General features: G+C 37.6%; 1 protein-coding gene across 4 annotated transcripts in view; it reads left to right on the top strand.

Moving 5' to 3' along the window:
• Positions 1–12,252, top strand: part of nav1a (neuron navigator 1a) — a 154,902-nt gene that overhangs the window by 110,369 nt on the left and 32,281 nt on the right. For all 4 annotated transcript variants that reach the window (XM_062053855.1, XM_062053856.1, XM_062053857.1 and 1 more), the window contains exons 8-9: positions 5,387–5,525; positions 10,229–10,532. In XM_062053855.1, the coding sequence (XP_061909839.1) occupies positions 5,387–5,525; positions 10,229–10,532 (443 nt within the window). The remainder of the gene's footprint in view (positions 1–5,386; positions 5,526–10,228; positions 10,533–12,252) is intronic.

Here is a 12,252-nt window from a genome sequence, read left to right on the forward strand (position 1 = left end):
ATGGTACATTTTCTGACACAAAGGTGTTCAGCATTGATGGCCCCCTAACAGCCTGTAATGTGCTCAATTAGTGCGTCTGAATAAAGAATGTAGTCCCCACATGTTGACAATGTGCAGTAAAAAAATAATGGTTCAAATGGTTCTGGAGTCGTCCCCATTATGAACCCTGCAGCAGTTTAAGGCCATTTGGGACTAATAAGCACACCTCTTAATGGCGGTGGTTGACATTTTAATGTTGTAATTAATCCGTACATGCAGTGTCATTAATCTCGTTTTTGCAATATCGTATTGCTTAGGGATCTTCCAGTGTTTTAAGGGAAGCGACGTTAGGGGAATCATAACGTTTTATTTTCAATTAAATGGCCTGCCCTCCAGTGTGAGACAATAACCCCACCCTGGGTGTTGGGTGATGATATGAATACACACTGGTTATATTTTAATTAATAGGTTTAGAAGACACAGGGATATTGGTGGAAGAAATATTCCAGGAGACTGATCTTCTGCAAGCTGATAAGGTTGTCCTCTAGAGCACTTATTTTCCCACTCTCCCTTTTATGCTTGCATTTTAAATATTCTCTTCTCTTCCCACACACCACTTCACATCACTTATGCTATCCTTTTTTTTTTTAGTATGCTGGTATTTGATCGTCTTTTTATCTTGTCCTGTGCAGCCGTTGGAAGATGCTGGAGCTGCTGTGTGTTAGCCTTTATGGACTGATATCAACTGTTGGCTGGGAAATAAAATTCAATTTCAGTAGTTCACCCACTGGAAGCTTAGGATGTTTATCTGTCCAGGATTGTGGAACTTGTGACTCTGAGAAGACTTATGCAATGAAGTGGGATACAATTTTATTTCTGCAGATCAAAGCCGAGGGCAACTTTTGTGCTCAGTGAGCAGTGTGGTTTAAATCGGTGTCTTATAATGACTTATTTACAAGTCAGTACCCACTACCCACGTTGTCTCGACACCGTGGTTCTTTGTTCAAAGCAGTCTCATTAGGTTATCTGAAGGCATTACATTTTTGTAAATGTATTTGTATCTATAGCTATAGAAAGTTGTTCCTGTTTGTGCATCCATAGTAGCTTGGTGTTTGACTTTTACACTCAGTACCATGAATTGATTTACGTGGACCCCGACTTAAACAAGTTAAAAAACTTATTCGGGTGTTACCATTTGGTGGTCAATTGTACGGAATATGTACTGTACTGTGCAATCTACTAATAAAAGTTTCAATCAATCAATCAATCAGCTAAATGACACCAGCAGAACTAGTGCGTTGTCTATTTGCTCTGAATAAACATGACCTGTAGGGCTGTGAATCTTTGGGTGTCCCACGATTCGATTCAATATCAATTCTTGGGGTCACGATTCGATTCAAAATCGATTTTTTTTTTCAATTCAACACGATTCTCGATTCAAAAACGATTTTTTTTCCCGATTCAAAACGATTCTCTATTTATTCAATACATAGGATTTCAGCAGGATATACCCCAGTCTGCTGACATGCAAGCAGAGTAGTAGATTTTTGTAAAAAGCTTTTATAATTGTAAAGGACAATGTTTTATCAACTGATTGCAATAATGTAAATTTGTTTTAACTATTAAATTAACCAAAAATATGACTTATTTTATCTTTGTGAAAATATTGGACACAGTGTGTTGTCAAGCTTATGAGATGCAATGCAAGTGTAAGCCACTGTGACACTATTGTTTTTTTTTTTTGTTTTTTTAAATTTTTTATAAATGTCTAATGATAATGTCAATGAGGGATTTTTAATCACTGCTATGTTGAAATTGTAACTAATATTGATACTGTTGTTGATAATATTCATTTTTGTTTCACTACTTTTGGTTTGTTCTGTGTCGTGTTTGTGTCTCCTCTCAATTGCTCTGTTTATTGCAGTGCTGAGTGTTGCTGGGTCGGGTTTGGTTTTGGAATTGGATTGCATTGTTATGGTATTGCTGTGTATTGTTTTGTTGGATTGATGAATTAAAAAAAATAAATCGATTTTTTTTCAAAATGAGAATCGATTCTGAATCGCACAACATGAGAATCGCAATTCGAATTCGAATCGATTTTTTCCCACACCCCTAATGACCTGTATCGCTTCATACATTTGGGAGTTGTATTGGCAGACCCGTCAGCGATCCTGTTCTGTCTCCCTGTAATGTTTGTCTTATCTTGAATGGGATTGTGCTGAAAACCTTAATTTCCCCTCTGGGATTAATAAAGTATTTCTGATTCTGATTCTGTACAGCATGTTTGCAAAAGCCACAACAAATACAAGTGCCACATCGCAATAATACAAAGACGCAACACAACTTTAAGCCACAAAGGACAGGACGGAAGTGACAGCGGAGCAAGTTACATCGATGGACCAACTTCCTGAACATAGTATATTAGTTTTATTTTTTTTAAAAAGTAAAAAGTTTTTTCAATCAATCAATCAATGTTTATTTATATAGCCCTAAATCACAAGTGTCTCAACGGGCTGCACAAGCCACAACGACATCCTCGGTACAGAGCCCACATACGGGCAAGGAAAAACTCACCCCAGTGGGACGTCAATGTGAATGACTATGAGAAACCTTGGAGAGGACCGCATATGTGGGTAACCTAGGGGAGATCACTTAAAAAGTTGTCACACTTCACCAACTTCGTTCATTACACTGTTTTCAACTTTCCGTCTTAGGAAGTCGATGAGTTGCCAAAACTTGTTTGCTGTCACTTCCATTCCGTCTTTGCATTGTCGTTGTTGTGTTATGTGATTTTGTGTTATGTTATTGTATTGTGGTGTTTGTTGTGATTTTTTTGTCTGCTATCGCAGCTATTAAAATGAAAGTTGTAAGAAGTCCAACCAATGCCCATTTAACCTGCAGAGATTTGGTTGCACTTAACTTTATATATTAATGTATTGTATATCTGTATTAGATCTATATGGAAAAACGACAGTTAAAGTAGCAGGCGAGCCTACTGTTAATTCAACCTGAAGAGAAGTTGGTTGCACTTTATTTTTGATATTAGTATTGTACTATTTTATGTTGAAAAACAAAAACAGAAGTAGCTGGTAAATCTAGTATTAAAATGTTGGTTAATGTACTTTTATTGAACATTTCTTGAATGTTGAAAATGAGAGCAGAAAAGGTTTTCTTTTGTTAATTTAACCTAAAGGGATTTTGTATTTATTTTTTTATTGAAATAAGAAGTGAATGCATTGGCTATTGATTGTTGTTTACTGGCTTGTTTGTATCCATCATTCATTTGTACGTGATTACCTAATAAGAAATAACAGGAATATAGGAAACGTCTCCTGCTGTGTCCAGTGTTTATTAAACAGTCGTAATGCTTGATTATTATTTTTTTTGCCAAAAACTTACTGAATCGATTTCAACTCACTAAATAATTTCGGAGCACATCTTTCTAAAAAAAAATAATATTGTGCCTAAATCGTATCAGCAACCACAAATTCTGAATGGAATGGAATCGTTGTTAAAAGGACTCGTTACACTCCTACTGGCCTGCAATGCATTTTGTTGGTGTTTTGTTGTGCAATGTTTTTAAACAAGGTTGTTGTCGCATGAAGGCTTAACTACAAACAACTGAACTGAACTGAAATGCCAATAAAATAATGTTAACACTGAACATACATCACGGCATATTGTTACAATACCGTGCACAATTCCCCCTAATGTGCTGAAAGCTGCTCAGGCGGGGCATTAAAGTGGTCTAATCATCTAGTTGTAATCAGTTAGTAGTGCAATGTAAGCTCATAGCACAATTCAGCATATACACTAACAGGGAGTCAGCGATGTATCACACATTAATGCTCCTGCAACATATTAGAAATGCGAAATGCAAACTACTGTCTGTTCTTTTCGCGTTGAAGATAGTCAGTCACAGGCTAGACAGGACAGGCTCTGGCTCTCTACCCCCTAACGGCTGTCGTCAAGTCCCCCAGGCTACAGGGTGACCCATTCAAGCACCCAACCGGAAGGACCTCCGCTCCCCTCCATCCTCCCTGAACTACAGTATAGATATGACCTCAATAGGTCACTCCCCTCTCTTTACAATATAAGAGCAGTCTGACCTAATGATCCAAAGAAAGGCACATCCTAACCTCTCACTTCCGCAACGTGACCCACTGTATGTATATAAAGCATACAGATCCCCACATATGGAATAGACTGACAATTTTGTTAAAGTTGAGATTTGACCAGTCAACCTGTTAATGCAAAATATATATTTTACTTGGTTTGAGAGACGACAGTTGTTGCAAAGATACACCTGCTGCCTGTAATTGTGGGTGCTTTAATGTGTATACTCAGTGCCCGTGTATATATTTTTTAGGGCCATTTTTGTGCGCGTGGGCTGAGATTATTTTGAGAGCGTCTGCAGTACGAGCAGGGGGAAAGTGTGTCTTTGTATGTAGAGCAGTGAGCAACAATGTCTTTGAATTTTTCATCAAAAGACAAATGTGGAAGGCATTGAGCCAAATAAGGCGGGTGATGTTGTAACAGAGCTTGTGTAGCTTTGATTCAGCCTGCTTAATAAAATAGTCAGAGATGATACTTCAACAAAACTTCAAGTTATGTTGTTATCTATAAAATCAATGAGTGAACAAAAAGTATGCGATAAAGAAGTTTAATTGCACCAAAAAGTAGGTTTTATTATGATCCATCCATCCATCCATTTTCTACCGCTTGTTCCTGATGTTGAATAAATTCTGCATACAATGTAGGAAGATTCTACATACAGAAAACATAATACATTTAATTTTAAGCAGCTTTGTATTACCACGACCCTTAAAAGTATGTGCATATCTGTTTGTGGGATGACTCAGTGGAATCAATTGGACGAGGAAACCAAAGAAAGCAGTAACACAATTTAAATGAAAAAGAAATACAAAGAAATGGTGTTCAAATGTACAACAAAGAGGAGGAATCATAAAATATCTTAATGGTTTAATGTATTTATGCAAACTGCATTTGATGAAATTATGAGCGGGTTTATTATTGTGAGTAAATGTGAGTGGAATTAAATATGATATGGATCCTGTTAATATACTTAATAATGTCAAGTGTGAGGTGATTATGTATTGTATTGCTGATTCAGAGTCAGATTTGGGACAATATAATATTTGCTTCTCCTTTTCGGACACACACCTTATTTATTTTAAAATTTGTTAATATTACTATTGTTGTTGTTTTTTAAGTTGAAGATAATGTATTGGAATCCTTTTTTTTTAAATGTGTATATAGTTCATATATATATGTGAACTGAACTGAATAAATTACAGCCAAAAAACAAAAGCCATGTGACTGAAAAGATACTAATCAATCACTCATAGTGTCATCATCTGCATTTGTCTCTTATTATTTGTTGTAGCTGGGACGAGAGCAGCTCCATCAGCAGCGGCCTCAGTGACGGCTCTGACAACCTGAGCTCTGAAGAGTTCATCACAAGCCCCACCCTCAACTCGCTTCCTTCCACTCCCGTTGGCTCCCGCAGGAATTCAGCCATTGTGGTAAGCAACATGCTCACACAACACACAGTATACGGATGCAAATGTGTTCAAATTAATGTGCCATACTCTCTGCGTGCATGCTGGACATCATTTTTCTAATATACGGGCAGCAGGTTGTAGACCACAGAGACAATGCCTCATTAGGTATGCTGCATGTGCACACACCCATATTATTATCCTTGGTGATAAAGTGCACCATACAGCATATCTGGGAAAGCTGTTTTTTCCTTAAATATTTTTCTCTGCCAGATTTGAAGTTGAATACTATTGCATGCTATGATGTTTAGAAGTTATTTTTTCAGTATTTTACTTCAGTGAAAGGCAGCTGCTCATGGCACACTTTAATTGTGATATTTGCCCAGATAAACAATGATTTGTATATGAAGAGCACATTGACATGCTCAGGTTTGATTGACACTGTCATAATTTAACAATATCTAAGAATATACTATGACTATACAGGCATACCTATTGTTTTGGTCAGTGAGCATCCACTCTAGAGTGTACAACTTGCACTATGGATCTGATGGGACTTAATGTGTCCTTTGGAATCCATCTGTACATGTATGTATATTTCTGCTATTTGGGATATAGGTCACGCCTCCATAGTGTGGTTGATGTAAGAACTGCAGAGGGATTTATAAGAGGATACAGTGAGCATTCGGAGAGCGGCAATTGGTGTAACCATAGCAACAGTACCGCAGAGATGCTGAGAGTATGGGTCTTTGTCTTGTCTGCTACATGAAGGACAGGTTTAGGACTCGCACACATGCACTGGGCCATCTGCAGTCCAGTGAGCCAGAAGCTTCGGGGCGTCTCCTTCCACGCCTTGTTGTTAGAGTCATGACAACCATTACCCCCTATGGCACTATTACCATGGCAACCAACCATCTCATCATCATTGTCTGTTTCATATATACTGTATGTCTGACTGTACTCTCAGCTCAGCTGATGCTTCACTTGAGTGGTTCTTATTTGTTTCCACAGGCCATGTCTTTTTTTCTGTCTCTCGTTCTTAACCCTTAACTGAACATATAGTCATCATCCATTATATTGGACAATATGTTCAACAGGATAAGCTGATTAAAAAAAAGAGAGGCGAATGAAAGAAAGTGGGACACAGGTGGAGGGAAATTAGTTCATTAAATTTGTAAAAATGACAGGGGCTCTATTGACATAGAAAAGTTAGCTTTGCTTATCTCAATGTGGAAGTTTGTGTGCATTCTTCCTCAATATGGGGTCTATTAGTTTTTAATAAAAAAAGAATCCGGCTTGAGTGCACGTGAGAGCTGCAATGTCCAACTGCTTGAACTGCCACACAGCTTCAGATGCAGCATGTATCATTCCACACTGCAAATAAGGTTATATCTGTCATGTCAACAGATCTTATTGGTGGTTAAACTAGCTTTACTCTCTCCAGTTCAACCATTTTTAATGTTATTCTTACTGCTGCTGGACTTGCTAAACCAGCACTTCCAAGCTTCTGTTGTAACTGACACCCGCTGCCTTTAGGCGCTGTAGTCGCCTGTGGCTGTTGTCCCATGAACTGTTCAGGAGGATTCTCTGAGATGTGTATTGTGATTGGTTTGCAGTTTTTTGTCTGGCAGAACTTTTTCTGTCAGACTTGCTCCAGTATCAACAGGCAGCTGTCCTCCCTGACTATTGGGCTTTGTCTGACTTACTTACAGTTTGAAGAGATAGTTGGGCTTTTTCTGGTCATAATAATGACATACCAGATTATTTTCAAAATAATGCACACATTTCTTATATACAGTCCACATTAAGGGCCTAATCTATTAAAGGTTTGCGTGTATTAAAACATGTGCATACTTGATAGCACACACAAAGCTGATCTATTAAATGTGTGCACAGGGGTTTTGAGCAGAATAAGGAGCACAATCCATTTATATATATATATATATATATATATATATATATATATATATATATATATATATATATATATATATATATATATATATATATATATATATATATATATATATATATATATATATATATATATACATATATATATGTATATATATATATATACATATATATATGTATATATATATGCTGATCGTCAGAACGGCCATAATACAATACTGGGAGGGAAAAAAATGCAATTATAAATATTTAGCACACGCAATGTGATCTATCATGACTAAAACTCAACTGCGAGGGCTATTTTGCGTCTTTATTTAACGCGTCTGAAAAATGTGTGCAAACTGGCAGTTACGCAGAAATGGCTGTGAGAAAAGAGGCGATTGAACTCCAGCTCGGTTCAATGTATGCTTGTCAACATATATGGACTGTCAAAAATTATGTCTATTCAGCAATATTATTTTATAATTGTATACCTGCTGGATTACTTAAGTGGCTTATTAAAACAAATTATATTTATATTTTTTGGTGTTTATTTTTTTTAATGAAGTTGTTTTTTTTACATAGAAGTGTATTATTAACATACAGTATGTGAAAAAAACTTCTTGCAATATGCATTTTCTTGCGTCTGAACTCTGGAGCGCTGACTCGAAGTTTGTGCCAGCTTCTTCCACAAGCGCAATTTCAGCATGCTAAAAAATTGAGAGAGAAAAAAGTGGTGTACAGTGTATATGCACTGCAGGACTGCTTCTAAAATGTCCATAAAAAAGTGGTACATATCTGCTGCTTGATGAAAAGGTAGCAGCATTATAACATGCCTATGATAATGATCGAGTGTCTCTCCATGGTGAAAGCCGCGTAATACACGCAAAAACCTCATTTAAATAAAGCGGTCTGTAACACTTTTCAATTGTACACGCAGTCTTAGAAGAACACACTAAAAGTACACACAATTTTATTGTTTGAACACACTGTATAGCATGTGGTATTTGGATATTAGTAGATCAGGCCCCAAGTGTTATATCCATCCATCCATCAATGTTCTACTGCTTGTCCCTTTCTGGGTCGCCGCGGGAAGTGTTATGTTGTAACTGTTATTGTTTTTGTTTTTGGTGTGACCAAAAAATGACCTAAAATGTACAATGGAACTTCAATTTGCAAACTTCATTGCTTATTGAACAGAATTTGTAAACGGAAAAGTTAATATATTGAAGACCATTTCTCCATAAGAAACAATGTAAATATGAACAATGGCTTTCAGCCTCGACAAAAGACCATATTTTAATACAAGTTTGTACACTTTGAAAACAATATGAATTGCTATACAGTTCTGTATATCAAACAAACATAGCAAGGGTGTGATGGATCAACTATGTCTTTATTAAAAAGCCATAACAACAATAACTAGCTGAACTGTCCTCGTTTTTAATTTCCACGCTGACACGCACACACTGTCACTAGCCCTGTGGTGCACTCACAGTTTGCAAATTTTGAGTTCACCACAGTCAAAGGATTTTAATTTTAATTTCCTGAAGTAAAGAAAATCCTTAACTTGGACAGCCAGGTCACTCTAATGATTAGGAATATTAATTAAAATCCACTTTACCTTGTCGGTTACTCTTCTTGGCACCCAGCAAAATGGAGGAGGAGAGGTACATGGAAGTGTCAACAATGCTGTGGATACTTCCTGAATGTTTCAAACTACACATCACATTTTAATTGCTTTCTTTAGACTCAAATCAAATACCAAGACTACAAAATACATGCAAAGCACTTAAAGTAGCAGTGAGCGCAGCACTGAGCTCCATCAGCCCGTCCACAATGGCTGTGCTGCCGGGCACAAAATGGCTGTGCTGTGAGGCACACAATGGGTGGAAGAAAGTACAGTTTTGTACACCAAAGCATATTTTTATTCGCCCTGTTTCTTTAAATCGAAAAGTGAGGGGTTCGTAAATCAAGGTTCACTGTATTTTGAAAATGCATCCACGGTAAAGTTGTGGGCTATTTATAAAAATATAATTTTGTTAAAGAAAGCATATAGCCAAGTTAATATAATTTAATTTTCAAAACAATTCAGAATACTTTCACTGTATTTTTGAAATTTTAGGTCACAACATATTAAAGGGGCTGTTTGCAATATTACTTTTATGCCGAGAGAGCGCTAACTTTCCAATGTATTTTGCGAAGTACATCCTGCTTTCTCACGGCTTCTCGTACGTAATGACGTACGTACGTAACACATGCACGCACATTAGCTTCAGGTGTTGTTAGCTAAAAATAACTATTTGGATAGCTTGTGTTAGCTATCTTTGAATATATATTTTACTATAACATAACTGCAAATTGTTTGTTGCTTATGTATGTGTGCACACGCTCCCTGTGTGTGCGTGGCGACGAGACCTGGTGGGTGACTGCCATAAACACCAATCATTTAATTCCCAATTTTATTACATAAACTTAGTAATTGTGAAAAATATGGATCATTGTCAAACAAATGTGTTCTGTTAAACCACTAATGGTAACATAATGGCATTCTTGTTATATTTTTTACTTTGAAAAATGCTACTGTGAGGAAGTTGCAAACAGCACCTTTAAATATCTGAGCAAAGATTGTTATATTCTAATTGTCTACTGTCTTCTTAAACTGCAAGATTTGAGGCAGAATTTGAGTTCAACATTTATTATGTATTTAGTTACAACTCTTGCATTAAAGCAAAACAAAATCTGTAATATATTTAACCTTTTGATTTTTTTTGTTTAAATCTGCTTCACTGATACTTACTGTTAATAAATACAATGTCCATATTTTTTTCTAGATGCGGACAGATGCTGAGAAAAGGTCTCTGGTGGAAAGTGGACTTTCTTGGGACAGTAACAATATTAAACCAAGCCGCAAGAGTCTGGGCAGCAGCACCTACGATACAGGAAGCCTCAAGTCCGAATCAGCCAACAAATGGAAAAAATCAAGGCTGCAGGTCGACAGTCTTGAAGGAGGAAAGGGCGAACTGAAGAAACCTCAGACACTTGGACATGGGAATTTGTTAAAGAAAGGAAGAAACCCACCAGTGGGCGTCACCTCACCCATCACACACACACCTCAGAGTGGGCTCAAAGTGGCAGGTTAGTTCACAATTGTTCTGTACATCCTTTTTTTACACAGTGAGGTGCGGTAAAAATAGCTCTCACTTTGAATGGTTTCATATCCTAAGGACACTGACACATTTCTCTGGTTTGTCTTGAAGCCTTGCATTCTCTCCTCTGCCAATCTCTCACACACACCGTGACAGACACGCTCTCTGTCTTTGCACATTCACCCACAGCTGCAGCCCACCCTCCGGGCCTTTAGAGAGTGGTGCCATGTATCAAACGCCCATTGCCACCCACTCCCTTCCTGCCAGCCAACCACACAAACACCCATACATGTGTACACACACAAAAACATTTTTTTCCTCTCTTTTATTTTCTCGCTTTATTTTGTTGTCCAACAGAGAGAGTTCATGAATATAACTGGATAATGGTTTGTGTGTGTGTGTGTGTGTGTGTGTGTGTGTGTGTGTGTGTGTGTGTGTGTGTGTGTGTGTGTGTGTGTGTGTGTGTGTGTGTGTGTGTGTGTGTGTGTGTGTGTGTGTGTGTGTGTGTGTGTGTGTGTGTGTGTGTGTGTGTGTGTGTGTGTGTGTGTGTGTGTGTGTGTGTGTGTGTGTGCTCGGGCGAACTTGTTTGAGATTATGCCAGCCTCTAAAAGTGTCACCCATCACATTAAACATGGCCACATTCATTTGCACAAAACTTACACAATAGTGGAGATTGTGCAACTCCCTTTTAAGCACACCATCTGTGTGCTGTTTATGTGAGGGTGCGTGCACACACACAAACACACGCACGCGCACACTCACGCACGTAATTAAATCACAAGGAGATATTAGCCCTAGTGTTCTGTGCCAGTATACATAGGCCGTGTCTATATAAACAGGCCTTTCTCCGGTGGAACTGTAATGTGATTATATTACCAACTGTTGAAATGACTGACAAAGGAGTGTTGAACGTGTATTGTTGCAGTACGTGGATGTGCCAGGCTGTCACAAAGTTTGAGATTGTTATTAATATGATGAAGTAAATTGTTGCTTGTCAGTTTGTGGGTGAGCTCAAGTGACATTATTTTGTCCTGAATTATACTTCCTCAAACATCAGGGCAGTTGTACATGCATACTGGCATCTATTGTGTGCTTATCTGTCTTAATTTAGACCACTCAGAGTAAAGGGTTTTAATTGGTTTGCCTTTGGGACCCACCTTCACCACTTAATGATCTCTGTGACTTAATGATACTCCTGAAATAGAACAACTTTTGCATGATATTCTAATTTATTAAAGGGGAACTGCACTTTTTTTTAAATTTTGCCTATTCACAATCATTATGAAAGACAAGAAGACGGGTGTATTTTTTTAATGCATTCTAACTTGTAAATAAAAGTCTGCTTACCATGGAGTCAATGGCAGATCCTCTGTTCCGCCTATAAAGCCTTTTAAATAACCACTCAAAAACCGCCAATAATACTCCATTTACATTTTGTGAGCTGAACATTATATGAGTGATAACGTTATCATAAACGCTAACGCAGACAAACTATTTTTAGCGATGCCGTAATCACAGAGCTAGAATAACTTATGCTGCTATATTGACATCATCAGCTTGTGAGCGGTTTTCTCGCCTCAGAGCTCGTGAAAGTTTATTGTAGATCTCAAATAATGCCGCTCACCTTTATAGTAGAAGCACGAGGACATAATCCAACAAGTTGGTCAACTTTAGCACCCAATTTAGATCAGATAATGACGAGAAAGTCA

This window comes from Entelurus aequoreus, linkage group LG07, assembly GCF_033978785.1.
Source record: "Entelurus aequoreus isolate RoL-2023_Sb linkage group LG07, RoL_Eaeq_v1.1, whole genome shotgun sequence".
Lineage (NCBI taxonomy): Eukaryota > Metazoa > Chordata > Actinopteri > Syngnathiformes > Syngnathidae > Entelurus > Entelurus aequoreus.